This window comes from Lutjanus erythropterus, chromosome 4 (assembly GCF_056507025.1).
Source record: "Lutjanus erythropterus isolate fLutEry1 chromosome 4, fLutEry1.hap2, whole genome shotgun sequence".
NCBI classification, from domain to species: Eukaryota; Metazoa; Chordata; class Actinopteri; order Lutjaniformes; family Lutjanidae; genus Lutjanus; species Lutjanus erythropterus.
The window spans coordinates 5,355,852-5,370,116 of NC_139320.1; the positions used below are offsets into that span (position 1 = coordinate 5,355,852).

A 14,265-nucleotide genomic window follows, 5' to 3' on the forward strand; every position below is an offset into this window, starting at 1 on the left:
AGAAATTAGGGAAGGAACAAAAGTAGCAGCAAAGGCCTTCATCAGTCACAGTCAGGATGGGGATGTGAGGAAAAACGCGCTGCAATAAAATGGCAACAGTTTCAACAATGATGTGACAGCATCCACCAGTAAGCCAAATGAGCACACACTTGTTTGAAACAACCCTAAATCACTGCATTTCAAGATAAAACCATATAGAACTATCCATCATTACTCAAAAAATATGGTGACCAAAAAGAGGGTATACTAAGTCCTGAATTCCTCTCCAGTGGAACTGACCATCATGTAGTAGTATTGACTGTCCAGTAGTGGATACACCACTACATGTGCCTTAAGGAGTCTATGATCTCTCTGACAGAGTGCTGCAGTGTGCTAGTTTTGTGCGCTACGAGGGCTAGCTGCATGGCCTTGACAGTCATTAGTGTCAGTGTCCCCATCCTCTCAGCAGTGTAATGGGGGTTAGCTCAAAGACCTTTACAGCCCCCCAGGGCTTCTCTGGGGGCCACCCTGCCTGCCTCTGCCACTGACAGACAAGATAAGAGGCCAAGGAGAACACAACTCGAATGAAGAAATGGAGGATTAAGATGAAAAGAAGAGATGGAGAAAAACGTGCAAAAAAGAAAATGAGACTAGAAGATGGTCTGTAAGGTCTGAACAAGGTAGACACAATAAGACAAATATCTCAACAAACCCAACACAATAGTACGTGAGAGATTTACTGTCCTCATCTCCACTGGAAGCCAGAAAAACATATACAAATCAAATTTGAAAGCAGGACTTAGAATTAAGTGATTTTATCAGCAGTTTCAGAGAGTTGAGGATTGATATTTTTTGCTGTAGCTTTAAGAGCCAACATCATGATGTAGGCAATAGCAGTTTTGAAAATGCAAAGACCAGTATGGGTCCTAAAACAAATCTGACTGCAGAAGTAAAAATAATGCCTTTTGCTCTGGGTAGTGCACCTTGTTTCAATCTAATTGTCTAGCAAATTTGAGGCAAACTTTTGAAATGTCACCAAAAAGAAATGCAAATTAGGCTTGCTTCCATGGGGAGAATAAAGTAGACTGCACAAATCGTAGTTTCATCAGAAGTTGGCAGTATAGGCTACATTAATAAAGAGAGTAGAAGAAGTAGAGGTCTTGAACCAGAAACAAAACCTGTTGTTTAGCAACCTCTGAAAAACCTAAAAGGAGGAGAGGAAAAAGAAGAAACAAACACAGTCGACTTGGCCACTCATGAGACAAACTGGAAAAGTTGTGTTTTTTCTTTCATGGGACAGTTGACACAGACAGTGGGATGAGTTTCTTCTTCTCCTCCTCCTCCTCCTCTCAGAGCAGAAACACCTGATCAGTCATGCGAGTTAAAGATTCGCTACATCAGAATCTTTCAAGAAAAGTGCTTCCATCTCCTATTATGCGCATTAACAGGCAAAACCTAACCTGACACACAAGGTTTGTTACACAGAACAATCTGAGGAGTCTTCCTCAGAAACTGTTTGGAAAGGGGCAGGCACTTTCAGTGTTGTGTGTTTGACTTATAAACTGATACTACAGGTCATTCATATTAGACCCCATTTTGCTTCAGCAGTTCCACACATCAACCCTAAATCACAGAATTACAAGGAATTAAATGCCATAAATAAGTACAAAATAAAGTGACTACATTTTTAACAGGTAATTAGTAATAATATGTCCCTGTCAGGTAGTCAGTTACACATGTTGTTTAAATGTCATAACAGTGAATGAAATTTTCATCCTTGTCCTAATAGGATGGCTGCTGAGGCTGGATAATATACCTTGGCTCATTCAGATGGAAGTGGTCTGACAGGTAAAGCCACAAGATACCCTTGCTTCAATCCAAACTGTCCTATCTGGAAATCTAAGACAGCATTTCTTTTTTTCTGCTGTTAATTTGCTCAATTATTCATTTATTTAAACTCATATTTTAATGGTAGTCAAGGAGAGAGCTTAATAAAAATGAAAGGTTTTGGTGTGACAGCAGTCACGTCCATCAGCCTTGCCCATCTGATCCTCCGGCAGCCACACTTATGACAAGATGTGGCAGGAGATGGTGAGCTCTCTGAGGAGCGGAGCACATGTAGCAAATAAACAAAGGCTGTTGATGTGGAGCACAGAATATGTGATTAGAAATGCACAGTCTCTTCACGCTTGGTCAGCTCTACCTTGGTCCTAACTAGCTCTGGCTGCCTCAAACCTCCCCCTGGTGTTCTGCTCCATCCACTCAACTTCTGCTTTATTCTCAATCAGGAACATTATTTTACAAGCTTGATGCAGCAGGGTTACATGAAACTATATACTGACTTTTAATTAAGAAACAGGCTAATTTGTCTTTATGATAATAAGTATTTGTTCTTTTATCTTTTCAATGCCTTATTTTGGTATTTATTCTGTTACTCTAGCTGAATAAAATAACCCTATGTAATTTAACACTCTAAGCACAGCATTCCTGTGTGCCAGTCCCAACACCAAAACAAGAATGAACAATTCCTGTAAATGCACGCAAACAAACCTACAATGTGCTGGTCCATCTCTTCATATTTTCTGATTCACCTACCCTGTCTTTGGCACCCGACTACAAAACCTCTGGTTCCTACTGAAGATAGAGTTCTTTACAAAGAGTAACAAATATATACTTTCATTCTTTAAAAGACTCAGTATGGTAATTTTTGCATTTTTACAGAAAAAAATGTGAAAATGATTATGATGTGATATTTGCTGGTCTGTTCCAAACAAGGATGTTACGTTATGTCTGGAAAATATGATCTGTAAGGTGGGGCACCTCTGTAACACTACAATGCTTCATGCTGTGACACATTTTACTTTTATTTTAAAAAAGTAATTTGGATATTGAACTTGGCCATACTGCATTTTAGATAATATTGAAATTAGTAGTCCTGTTCAACCTCCTACTGTCAGATTCAGCACGATGGGCACATCTGGTATGTGGACTGTGCATGGATTTTGGTGACTGGAGTGAAACATTAAGATCTGTTCCCAGTGTTCATCCATACTAGGTATTAGGAAGGGGTTTGGTGTCCTATGAATAGAAAAAAACCCTACAGGGTTCAACATGTTTTTTCCACTTGCTCAGTCAGGCAAGTGGGTCAGAAAGCTACTGCCTGGGGTCAATTTTTACTTGCTTCTGTATAACTTGTTTTATTTACAAGCAGTTATCAAATAACAACAAAGACTAAAAGTTCTTGTCATGTTTAATCTAGGGATGAAATGTCTATAAAGTGTCCATCCTAGTTTTTCAGAGTTCAAGGTGATCTCTTAAAATGTTGATAAGAAAAGATATTCAGCTATGATAAATTGGAAAAAAGCAGGAAATGTCTATATTTGGAAGGCCAAAATCAGCATGTTTGCATTAAAAAGATCTTTAACCATACATCACCCATTATTAATCAAAATAGATAAATAGTTTCATCCTTTTTTTTATCATTTGCCCAGTAAATATTGCAACTCACTTGCCTGACAGAGCATTTTACTTGCCCCAAGCAAGTGGGCAATCTTTATTGTTGAGCCCAACTGTTAGTTTGTTATGAAAAAAAGTATTTTAACTAAATGCTGGATCCACAGTGATTTAATTAAAAAGCAAACAAACAAAAACATGGTAAGAACACTAATATGAGCTTCTTTGCAGCATGGTTAAGACTACTTGCACCTAAACAGCAGTGCTAATATTAAATAGAAAACATAAAAGACAAATGTAGAAAAACAAATATAAAAGAGAAGAAGCAATGCCCTGAGAGCTGACAGTGGTGAAACTGACAGCTTTGGCTAAGGTGAAAGGGTCTGGGAAGCTTCAATCACCCACACATCTTGCCACACTGACAGAACAGGTTAGTGAAAGCTTCGTCGTGCTCTGACAGGAGGATGTGGAGGAGTAAAGGGGAGGAGAGGTGGGAGGCGGGGAGAGAGTCAAACTTAAAGGTCAACTTTATCTGCTAAGGATGAGGCAGACACAGCAACATCGCTTTGGGATTTTTTTTTACGGATCACCAAAAAGAGATGCTCTTATTTGGTGTGTGTTTGTTTGTGTGTGTGTGAGTATGTCTTCAAGATACATTATTGTCCTCATTGCATCTGAACTGTTTGTCTGTTAAATGTTCACTTCTTCATCTTTTTGGCCACAATCAGTGTGAAACTAATGTCATCATGGTACTAGTTTGAACAACACAGGGACAGTGATGCCAATAAAATATTGTGTTTGTACCGTTTGAAATTGAGCTTAATGTCCAAAAAGGATTATCACATTATCACATTCTGTTTTATTTATGCTTTACAGAGTTTCCCAACTTTTTTGGAAGTGGGTTTTATATAATAGGCTATAAATTTATTATTCAGCTTTTCTGCCAAATCATATTGTTTCCTAGTTGCCAAATAGTAAATGTTCCATGGTTCGGTGCAACTGCAAGAGTTTGTGCAGAATACCTGTCAGACTGCTGTGATTCTACTTACCTGGAGGTCTTTGATGTTTGGGAAGGGAATTCCAATGGTGACCACTGCCCTGGCATTGTCATCTGTGAAGTCTAGTCCTTCACTCACTTTACCCCTACAGACAGCGATCAGCAGTGCACCAGCTAGAACAAAGAAATCACAACCAGTATGGATCAGTCAGTCCCAGAGACCAAGTCCTGGAGATTTTATTTGGGTCACCAAATAAATAAAAAATTCAGCAAATTTTAGATTTATATCCACAGTACTCCTTTTATAAAGCATTTAAAATATGTGTACAGTTTTAATGATGAGAGGGAAAAACAAGATTCTGATAAGTTGCCTAAATGCACTTATTTTGTCTCATTTGTGAAGAATTAAAATGTTCTATACTGTCAAAATGAAAAAGCTGAAAACTAAAAATTTCAAGGCTACTTTTAGATTTGAGTTTTGACCCCAAATCAAACTCTTTAGGTTTTGAAAAACCAAACTTCACAAACCCAACTCTTTGACTTAAAAAAACACATAAAAATGAAATTAAAAAATTATAATAAAAAAATGTATTTCACAAATTACTGAGTAATCTCGTTGAAGTGAAAGTGAATAATGGTTAATCTTGCAATATTTTCAATTAAAACCATTTAATTTTCAAGCACCACATAAGGTTCACAGCTCACTGTAAACAATTTTTTTGAAAAACAATTCATTTGAGTTCCTCAAAAATTCTAACTAAAAATTCTAGGTCTTTTTTGTTATTTCAAAATTTAAGAGTTTGATTCAAAACTCAAATCTATTACAGTAAGTTATCTTGAAACTTTGATTGAACAGTTGTTTAACAGTCTCACCTCTTTCCTCAGAGTACTTGATGGCATCGTAGTACGTCTGAAGCAGTTCATCAAAGTCCCCTTTGCCGCCGCCACGGGGCTCTGTGATTACAGTCTTCTGTTGTTCTAGCTTCTCCCAGAGACCAGTGTTGATCCAACGGTCTCGCAACTTGTCCAGCATCTGATCAAATCACAGGAGGCATGTTTTAAAGAAAGATATTTGGTTAGGTTTTCTTGAAAAAGAACTTGATCAAATAGAACCAGAACCACAAGAGTAAATCTTCAATATTGCTAAGAAAGAGACATGCCTGCAACATAGTTGAGTTGCTCAGACTTTGGTGATTTGACTTTTCGTTGCTTTTTGTGCCTCTATTATGGTTAAATAGTTTCTTTTCCGCATGTTTTTATCATCATGAATCTGCACTCACTTATTTTGATAATTGACCTGATTCTCTGTGCTGTTTTTGTGTCTGACTTTCTGCCTGCTAAATCTGCTCTGTGCAGCTTGGTGTTAAACCTGACACGCCAAATGGTTTGTTACACAGAAGTCATCCTCACAAACTGTTTGGAAAAGGGCAGGCACTTTCAAAAAACACTTGTCAAGTGGATTGGATGAACCATCTGTTTACGTCTAACTTCAATCAAATATCAATCAAACTCTTGCTGAAGCTGGTTGGGTGAAGAACAAAATCTTTTACATGGAGAAAAGCCATTCAAGTCGCTTCCATGGAGGCTTCTCACTGTCATCACAACTAAAACTGCGCCAGTAGCTGCCAGTAGTCCCTCCTAGGACCTCTGTGTACAATATACTGCAAGAGCTGGTAGTTATAGGAAATGATCACTACACATCTTCATCTGCTTGACATTTAACAGAATAAACCTTGGTTTTTGTTAGACATGCTAGTAGCATGGCTCTATGGACGGCAATGTCTGCCAGTCAATCCACCACTTTGGTCGAGACATCAGTTATATCAGAACTGGAGAGTATTTCTTCACTGAAAGAAGGGGAGAGAACGTCACTAAAGGCTTTCGTCCGTGGAAAAAAAATGTCTTCGCTCTTCTCTCAACCAGCTTCGGCAAGAGTTTCGCTTACCAGCTGGCTCCACTGGTTGATCTGAATGATTGAAGTTAGCCTGTTACACGTTATAGACAAATGGCTCATTCAATCACCTGCTAAGTGTTTTTTGAAAGAGCTTGCCCTTTTCCAAACAGTTTCTAAGAACGACTTTCTAGATGGTTCTGTGTAACAAACCATCTGGCATGTCAGGTTATGGGCAAGTAGGCTAGTTAAATAGTTTCTTTTCTATCTGTTTTAATGATTGTGAGTCTGCACTCATTTTAAAAACTGAGTGGATTCTTTTTGTCATTCCTGTCTGAATCTGGTGTGTCTGGTTAAAGCAACATGGGTCTGAAATGGATTTGAACAAAGTCAAATACAAACTACAAACAAGTTTAAGAAAAGAAACGGCACTTTCAGATAAATATTATGCAGCAATGCGCCAAATGTGGCTGCATATCAAAAGAAGGCAGCAGACGTTGTAAAGCTGTACTCCACAGAAGTAACTGTAAGACATGGTATTTTACCACATCGTGGCACTTTACAATGCTGAAACATAATGCTCGAAACAAAGAACAGGAAGCATTGAGCTGCCCATGTTTGATCCCGTGTCCTCAAACAGCTTGGATTTCTTTGCTTTACTTGCACTTGGCAGAAAGCTGATGTGTTTAAACCCCCTCTGTAATAAAATCACTGTTTCTGTACTATTGTTAGTGCAAAAAGTCAGCAGCTCTCATGGGAGGCACATTGATCTAAAAGCCTTCATCCTAGCATGGCCTCACTCATGTCTGTGCCGGGCAGATTATATCCTTGAATAAGCATGGCTTCACAATAAAAGAGCAGCTTCACTGGATTGGAAATGTGTTAGAAGGGTCAAGTAGAAGTTCTTTAGCAGAAAACTTCTCAACAGGCAAATAGTGTCAACCTGTAAAGCCTGAGCCAGAAGCAGACAGGGCCCCAAGATGAAAGGGAGGTGGGGAGTATTCACTGACAACAGCCAACTCAAGTATTCCTCTAAGCACCACACGAAGCTGAACAGAAATTTACTCTGCAGGTTTTATGCAGCACAGAGGAAAACAACGGAGGCAGACAGGGAAACGAAACGGTATGAGAGCATGGATAGTTTCTTGCATGCCAGTGTGATTGCCTCGTAGTGGTGAAATGAAGCATGGGGAAGATTTCGTCAGGTTGGTGCCTCTGAAAGCAAGTGAGTCCAGGACGTTTGCATCAATAAAACATGGCACATTCACTAAATATGCAGTGTTACATCGACAAGGACCCCCCTTACGTGCGTCTTCAACTCAGCAAACTGTTTGTCCTGCAATTGCTTTCCAGTGCAATCTTGAGCGGGAGATGAATAATTCACGTTATGTACTTTAGGCAGATCTACCACTAAACAAAACAGCTATTATCTGCCAGACTGCACTTGGAAAGGAGCTAATTCCACAAGGCAACGAGTACGGAGAAAAAATAGTCTCACTGATAACAGTTATGCGACAGGAAAAGTTGAGACAGAATCAAAGATCGTGTCTTGAAGTCAACATAATCATATCTGCAGAACTCTGACAGTATTTACTTTTCATCTTTGGCAGAAAAGGTTGGTCAGTGTATTTTTTACCATTAAATAAGAGAAAATAAGATTTAAAACAAAGGTAATTCCAGTTGATGACCAGACTGCAAATAAACCATAAAGGCAGTCATGAAGAAAAATCAAGTTGGGTTTATTACAGACCAAAGGAAATTAGCAAATTATTCTGATGCCAGAGATGTGATTATAAAATTCCACCAATGCATGATGACTATTAGCTCATTCAAAAGAGGTGAGCTAGCATTTACCCACTCTGGATGCGTCTCATCAACTAACTGCCTGGGATGGCGGCAAAAATCCTCCAGAGAAAGGAGTTGAAGGATAGTCAGTGATTTCGGCCAGATATCCCCAGTTCACCATTGCTGCATGTTTGGATTTACCAGGTTTGTGTGATTATAGCATCCCCATCGCATGATCCAAGTCACCACCATGTGCTAATCAAATGACAAGACTACCCTTCTTTGCAGATCTGGTGATACGACTTCATCAATGTTATTTGGCTTGAGGTACTTTGGCCTGGCCTTTGTCATGAGCAGTACAGCTGTTAAATTCCCAGAAAGTCAGAAAGTCCAAATTGTCAATGCACTGACACAAACAACAGTCAGAAAGTTCTTACCTGTGACATAAAACTGTACAGAGATGAATTGTGACTCAGCCTTGCGTACCATCCAGCACCTGCAGGCCACTTCTCACTGGGCAACTCCAAGAAAGTCCCAGAGGCCACTGCTTTATGTAGAGGCAAGCTCAATTGTATGTAACAAAAATGCACTAACTACCGCACTTTTCCCCAGCAGAAAGGTAGTATTCCACAACCCATGGCTGGCTTGGCTTGACTCGGTCAACTCAGCTGAAGGATTTGTCTTTTAACTGAAGATGAGCACCTTTGCTTGAGTCAAAAAGCTGTAAAACAGCGGATAAACACTGAATTTCCTATACATTCTGCACAATAAAAGTCCCATGTTATTGTGTTATTCAAAAGCTTTATATTACGAAGCAGCAAAGCCAGGAAATTTATGGTTTTTAATCAGCATGAAATTTGACATGACTCCTGTACAGCTAAAAGTGAACATGACAGTGGGGCATCCCTATGGCTCAGCTGGTAGAGCGTGCCCACCATGGATTGAAGCTGTCAGTTCTCTGCAGCGGCTGCCTGTTCGCTTGCCGCCTGTGGCCCATTTGCTGCATGTCATCCCCCCTCTCTCTCTCTACCCCCTTTCCTGTCATATCTTCAGCTGTCCTATAACAATAAAGGCAAAAGCCCAAAAAATAATCTTAAAAAAAAAAAGAAAACGTGAACATTACAGTAAAATACAGCAGATACCGAAGCATATAAACAATGGCACAGGAGAGAAACTAAACTCCAAACAACGGAGATTAGTTTGAGCCGAACACACAGTCACAGACACTTTTATTAATGTCTTTCTCTCTGTTCTCCAGCACAGACATGAGTTGAGCATCACAACACTCGTTTGTTCAAGGGGAGAGAAAGGAGGATCGTCATGGGTTGGCCATGGCCGTGTGTGTGCAGAACTCAGCTGCCAGGCTCTGACAGTACATCATGCCAACCCTCATCCAACTTCACTGGCTTCTGATCAAGTCCCGCATCAACTACAAAATCCTGCTCCTCACCTACAATTCCCTCTATGACCCCTAGTACCCGTCTGTCCTCCTCCACACCTACTCCCCATCCTGGAACCTATGGTCCTCAGACAGAGGTCTGCTCTCCACTCCCCATACCAGCCTGCAAACCGTCAGTGACAGAGCATTCAGTGTGACACATACAGCTTTACAAAAAATGTCTGAAAACCCACTTGTTCACCAAGATTTACAGCATTTAGCTGAACACAGCTCCAGCAATCATTGCTGTTCTTTGTTTTTGTTCGTAATCTGTAATGTGGCCTTAGGTACCTTGAAAGGCGTTAAATAAATCCAAGTTATTATTATCATTATTATAACTATCACCTGTTGTGAGCTTGCTGTTAGCTGTGTGGTCAACCCTCAGCTAACATTGTGTTAAGTTAGCTGCCAAGCTAATGTCAATCACAGTGTCAAACCCACACACAGCACTTTTTCTCTCAATGCACAAGCGCTTTATTCCAGCGCTCCCTGCCCCCTTGCCTCTTCCAATGTTTCAAGTCACTTGTGACCCGTTTCGCTCAGTCCAACACTCATTAACACTCCACTTATGATCAAATATATAATGCCAGTTCAAACCCTGCATGACCCATTCATCTATTCATATTAGACTATGGTCTAGGATGGGAGGAAATTTTCAGACTCAGGTCAGCTGACACACTTTGTTTGATCTATTAAGCACAACCACCAATTCAATTAGGATTAATTGGGATGAATGCCCGGCACTGGGTCCGTCTTAAAGGGGTATAACTGAAACTACAAACTCTAGTCTCTCTGGTTTACCACACAGCATGGCCACAATATACATAAATGTTTAATTTGGGTGAATGTGGGGGATGTGTATAATGAACAGGCAAAATAGAGAGCAATCTGAAACAACAGACCTGCAATAAATACCACTTTTGTGGGCAGGGGCAAAGTATAGAGAGGCTAAGTCCCTACTCTCCCAGTTTGCCCCATGGGACCACACTTCGGAAGAATATGAATATTAATCAACGATGAGAACAAATGTTTTTTTTTTATTCCTGTTTAAATTGTATCATGAATTGATGAAGTTTGTCAATTTAAAATATAATTCTACAAGAAAAGAATATCGCAATTTGTGGCAGATTTGTCGTAGCTGAATTTAGTTTTGTGTGCAACTGCTGAGTGAACTACATCTCATTTTACACAGTATACGCCACCAACATAGCGGTTCTTTGTAATGTTATCTTACCTGTGTTTTAAGTGTTTAACCCAGCGACATCTGGTCCTCTGACCACCCGGGAAGAGGAAAAAAAAAGACGAGACACATTGCTCTTAAGACTTCAGATACGTCTATGCTTCATGCCCGTATGAAAACACACAGGCATCGTAGCTTCAGCAGCTAACATTAACTTGTGGAGGGAGAGTTGGGCCGTCACTTACACGACTTTTGGATGTGTAGCCTTATTAACTACGTATCTTCACAGTCTGACTTCAACAACTTTACAGTACACAGCGACTTTCCTGACTTGTAAAATTCTCTTTTAAATTGACACATGGATTTTTATTTTTTCCTCTATTTTATCTATTTTTCATTGTATCTTATTATTCTTTATTCTGTTTTTTATTAGTTTTATTTTCTGTTTTTCTTTATTTTTTTACTTTTTACTTACTATTATTTTTTTCACTAACTTCTATTATTATTTACTTGTTCCCCCCCCCCTACTAATATCAGTATAAACAAACATGTTATTTTTTCTTCCTGTGTATTTATCTGTTTTCTTTGGGCTCATGGACAAAATTATTATTCATCCCTACTTATTAGGCAGATGCCAAAACTCTGAACTGCTTCCTAAAGACATTTACGATTTTGTTGCGTCTTTGAGCACACGACTGCACTGTACTACTGTACCTGTTAAAAGGAAATAAAAAAAGTTTATTAAAAAAATTGACATACATCATATATTTAATTCATGACATGAGGGGAACAAAAAATATTTGCTTCTTGCCACTGACTACCGTTCATATTTTTTTCAAAGTAAAGTTCCATGGTGGTCTACTGGAAAGGGAGTGATTTCACTTTTCTTTTAGGTTAATGAGTTGTCACAATACCAGAATTTTAATCCATGATATAATGCAAGTATAAAAAAGACAATATTCAATACCCTTTTCAATACCACAGCTAAAAGGAAAAAAAGTCCTGGGCATACACCTTCTTCTTTCCAAACAACATAGTGGAATCAAATACAGGAACACAAACTGAATACAATGAACATAATAAGTATTTATATTTGTGTAGGTGTTGACAGTAAAGTTTGCAGGGTTGGTGATTTGCATTAAATTGCAGGTGTTACTCTGATTGCCCCAGTCAGCTCTAATGTAGGCCACGTATACAGGGACGGGACTGGCCTGATAAATCCAACTGCATGGATGTAGGCGTGAAGCAGAGCGTTTTACTGTGCAGTCAAACAGATCTTCAGCACCTTCAGCAAAGGCTTTCAGCCATGTGGGTGTTAGACACTCAACACAGAAATTACAGACACAAAAATTACAGACATGAGCAGCTTCATGAATAATTTAGGGACAACATCTGACAGAGACCTGGTGTTTAGTTGGCAGACTGGGCTAGGCTATAAAATGTCAATCTACATGCTCAACTAGACACCTCTTTGTATAATTTCAAGACAAAGGCAATTAACAAAGGTTATTTAAGTACAGCCATTTGAACATCTGAGGAGATAAATGATAGTATGGTCACTTGTTTATGCCAGATAGATAAAAGCAATTGCATTCCACATTTTACAAATCTATATATTTTTTGGAAATATGCAATATATGAGACAAAGTGTTATCAGAGAGCATCAGTTATATGGATGTATACAGGGTTTAAGGCCATTTTATATCATTTTGAGGGCAAATTGCACCACAAATACCTTTACTTGCCTGAGATTAATGGACATTAAAGCTCTCTTTGTTGTACAGGATTTTACTGCATCTCTGAAACACAAGCTATTATTTTGGTTGTTCTCAAAAGACAGAAGTTGTCAATTAAAAGTGAATTTATTTTTTACAAGAGATCTTAAAAGGGCCATGGTTATGATACCCAGGCAACATAAATGGGAATGAGCAGTATTTAGCACATAAGAGGGCAAAACAAAGTGTGAATAATTTATTGCCCTTTCTAGGCATGGTAGGTGCAATGCTCGGTCTCTGCCAGCGACACGGTAAAGTGGGCCAGGTCTTTCTGCCAATTGGGACAGGGTGGTGAAACAACTAGATAGAAGCAGTGAACTGTAGTCTTTCTCGCACTTTTACACTTCTACTCTCCACCCCCCACTCCCTTTACTATCTCCCCATCTTTCACCTCCTCTGCATCCGGCCTCTCTCTCTCTCTCTCTATCTCCTTCCCCGTGTCCCTGGTGTCAGTGAGCTGTGTGGCGACACATTGCAGCTCCTCCAGTGCCTGCTGAATTATGGAAGGGGTTTGGAGGCGACGGCATTAATGAAACATGCAGCCAGGAGCCACATTTCGCAGTGGCGAGGGGAGACGTGTTGTTGCGGTGTAAATTATTCAGCCCCAAAATATCACAGCAACCATCACGCCAGGACTGGTGGCAAGAAGCCACCTGCCACCTCTGGACTGCCACTCTTCCCTTGTTGGCTGCTCTACACATCCCAGCCACACCAGTGGTGACAACTGAACGCTGCAAAAACACTGCCTGCTGCCCAGAAGAAGACGACACTCGCTGATAGGACCTTCTTCTTTTCAAAAGAAAAAAAATGAACTAAGATGAATATAAAATGTATGTTTTGAGACATTTTCATGCATCATACTATCTGATAGGATGTAAAAGGTCCTTATCCACTTTTATATTATTTATCATCACCAGTATGTCACTTCACAGGAGTGAAGGCTGTTGGTGATTTGCTGAGCTAACAGCATTTCTGGCAGCAGCGCTGCAGTGCAACCAGTGTCTCATTTACATGTTTTGGACAACAATGGAGCTCTACAGCACAGAGGAAGAAGACAGACCAGACTGTGGATGCACACACAATACGTGCTACCAACCAACAACCAACACTGTAGGTTTTGATCCTTTCATGGGACACACACATCTGTGCGCTCCACATATTTTGATCTACCTTTCTCCTGACATGATGGTAACAGGATTAATTAATCAATTAAATCAATAAACAACAAAGTTTTAAGTGACACAGTTAAGTGACACTGAAAATAATCGTTGACTTAACTTCTGGAGGAAACAGCTCATGTTTCAGAACTTCTGATGTAGTGAGCAAATATTCAAACAACGGATAAGAGATATCCAGGCCAAGACTTCCTTTTCCATGCACAAGTCATTGCTAACAGTCTGGTTACAGTAGCAACGTGAGATGCAGAGATGGAGCTGGAGGATAGTTTCCATAAAAAGATACCTGCATTTGAATGCAGATTAGGGATGATAACAATTAACTGATGATTGATTAATCAATTGATAAAGAATTTGGTCAAGCAAGTAAAATTTAATAAACTAAAATAAAGATCTGTAATATAACTGTTTATTTTTATGAGCGTGCTCTACATGTAACCTGATATTCAAGAACATATGTTTAATGTGTAGGGCTTTACATCTTTACATGTTTCATAGGCTAGGCTAATGCTAATGCTGTCAGAGAATATGTAATGTCGCTGAGGAAATAAAGCTTTGATTGAGGAGGCAAAAAATTCATTTGACACTGTTT

General features: G+C 39.5%; 1 protein-coding gene across 1 annotated transcript in view; it reads right to left on the reverse strand.

The window, feature by feature from the left end:
- Nucleotides 1–14,265, reverse strand: part of brip1 (BRCA1 interacting helicase 1) — a 59,636-nt gene that overhangs the window by 13,271 nt on the left and 32,100 nt on the right. The window contains exons 15-16 of the mRNA XM_084716806.1: nucleotides 5,303–5,462; nucleotides 4,482–4,603 (exon numbers count right to left, since the gene is read on the reverse strand). Of these exons, the coding sequence (XP_084572932.1) occupies nucleotides 4,482–4,603; nucleotides 5,303–5,462 (282 nt within the window). The remainder of the gene's footprint in view (nucleotides 1–4,481; nucleotides 4,604–5,302; nucleotides 5,463–14,265) is intronic.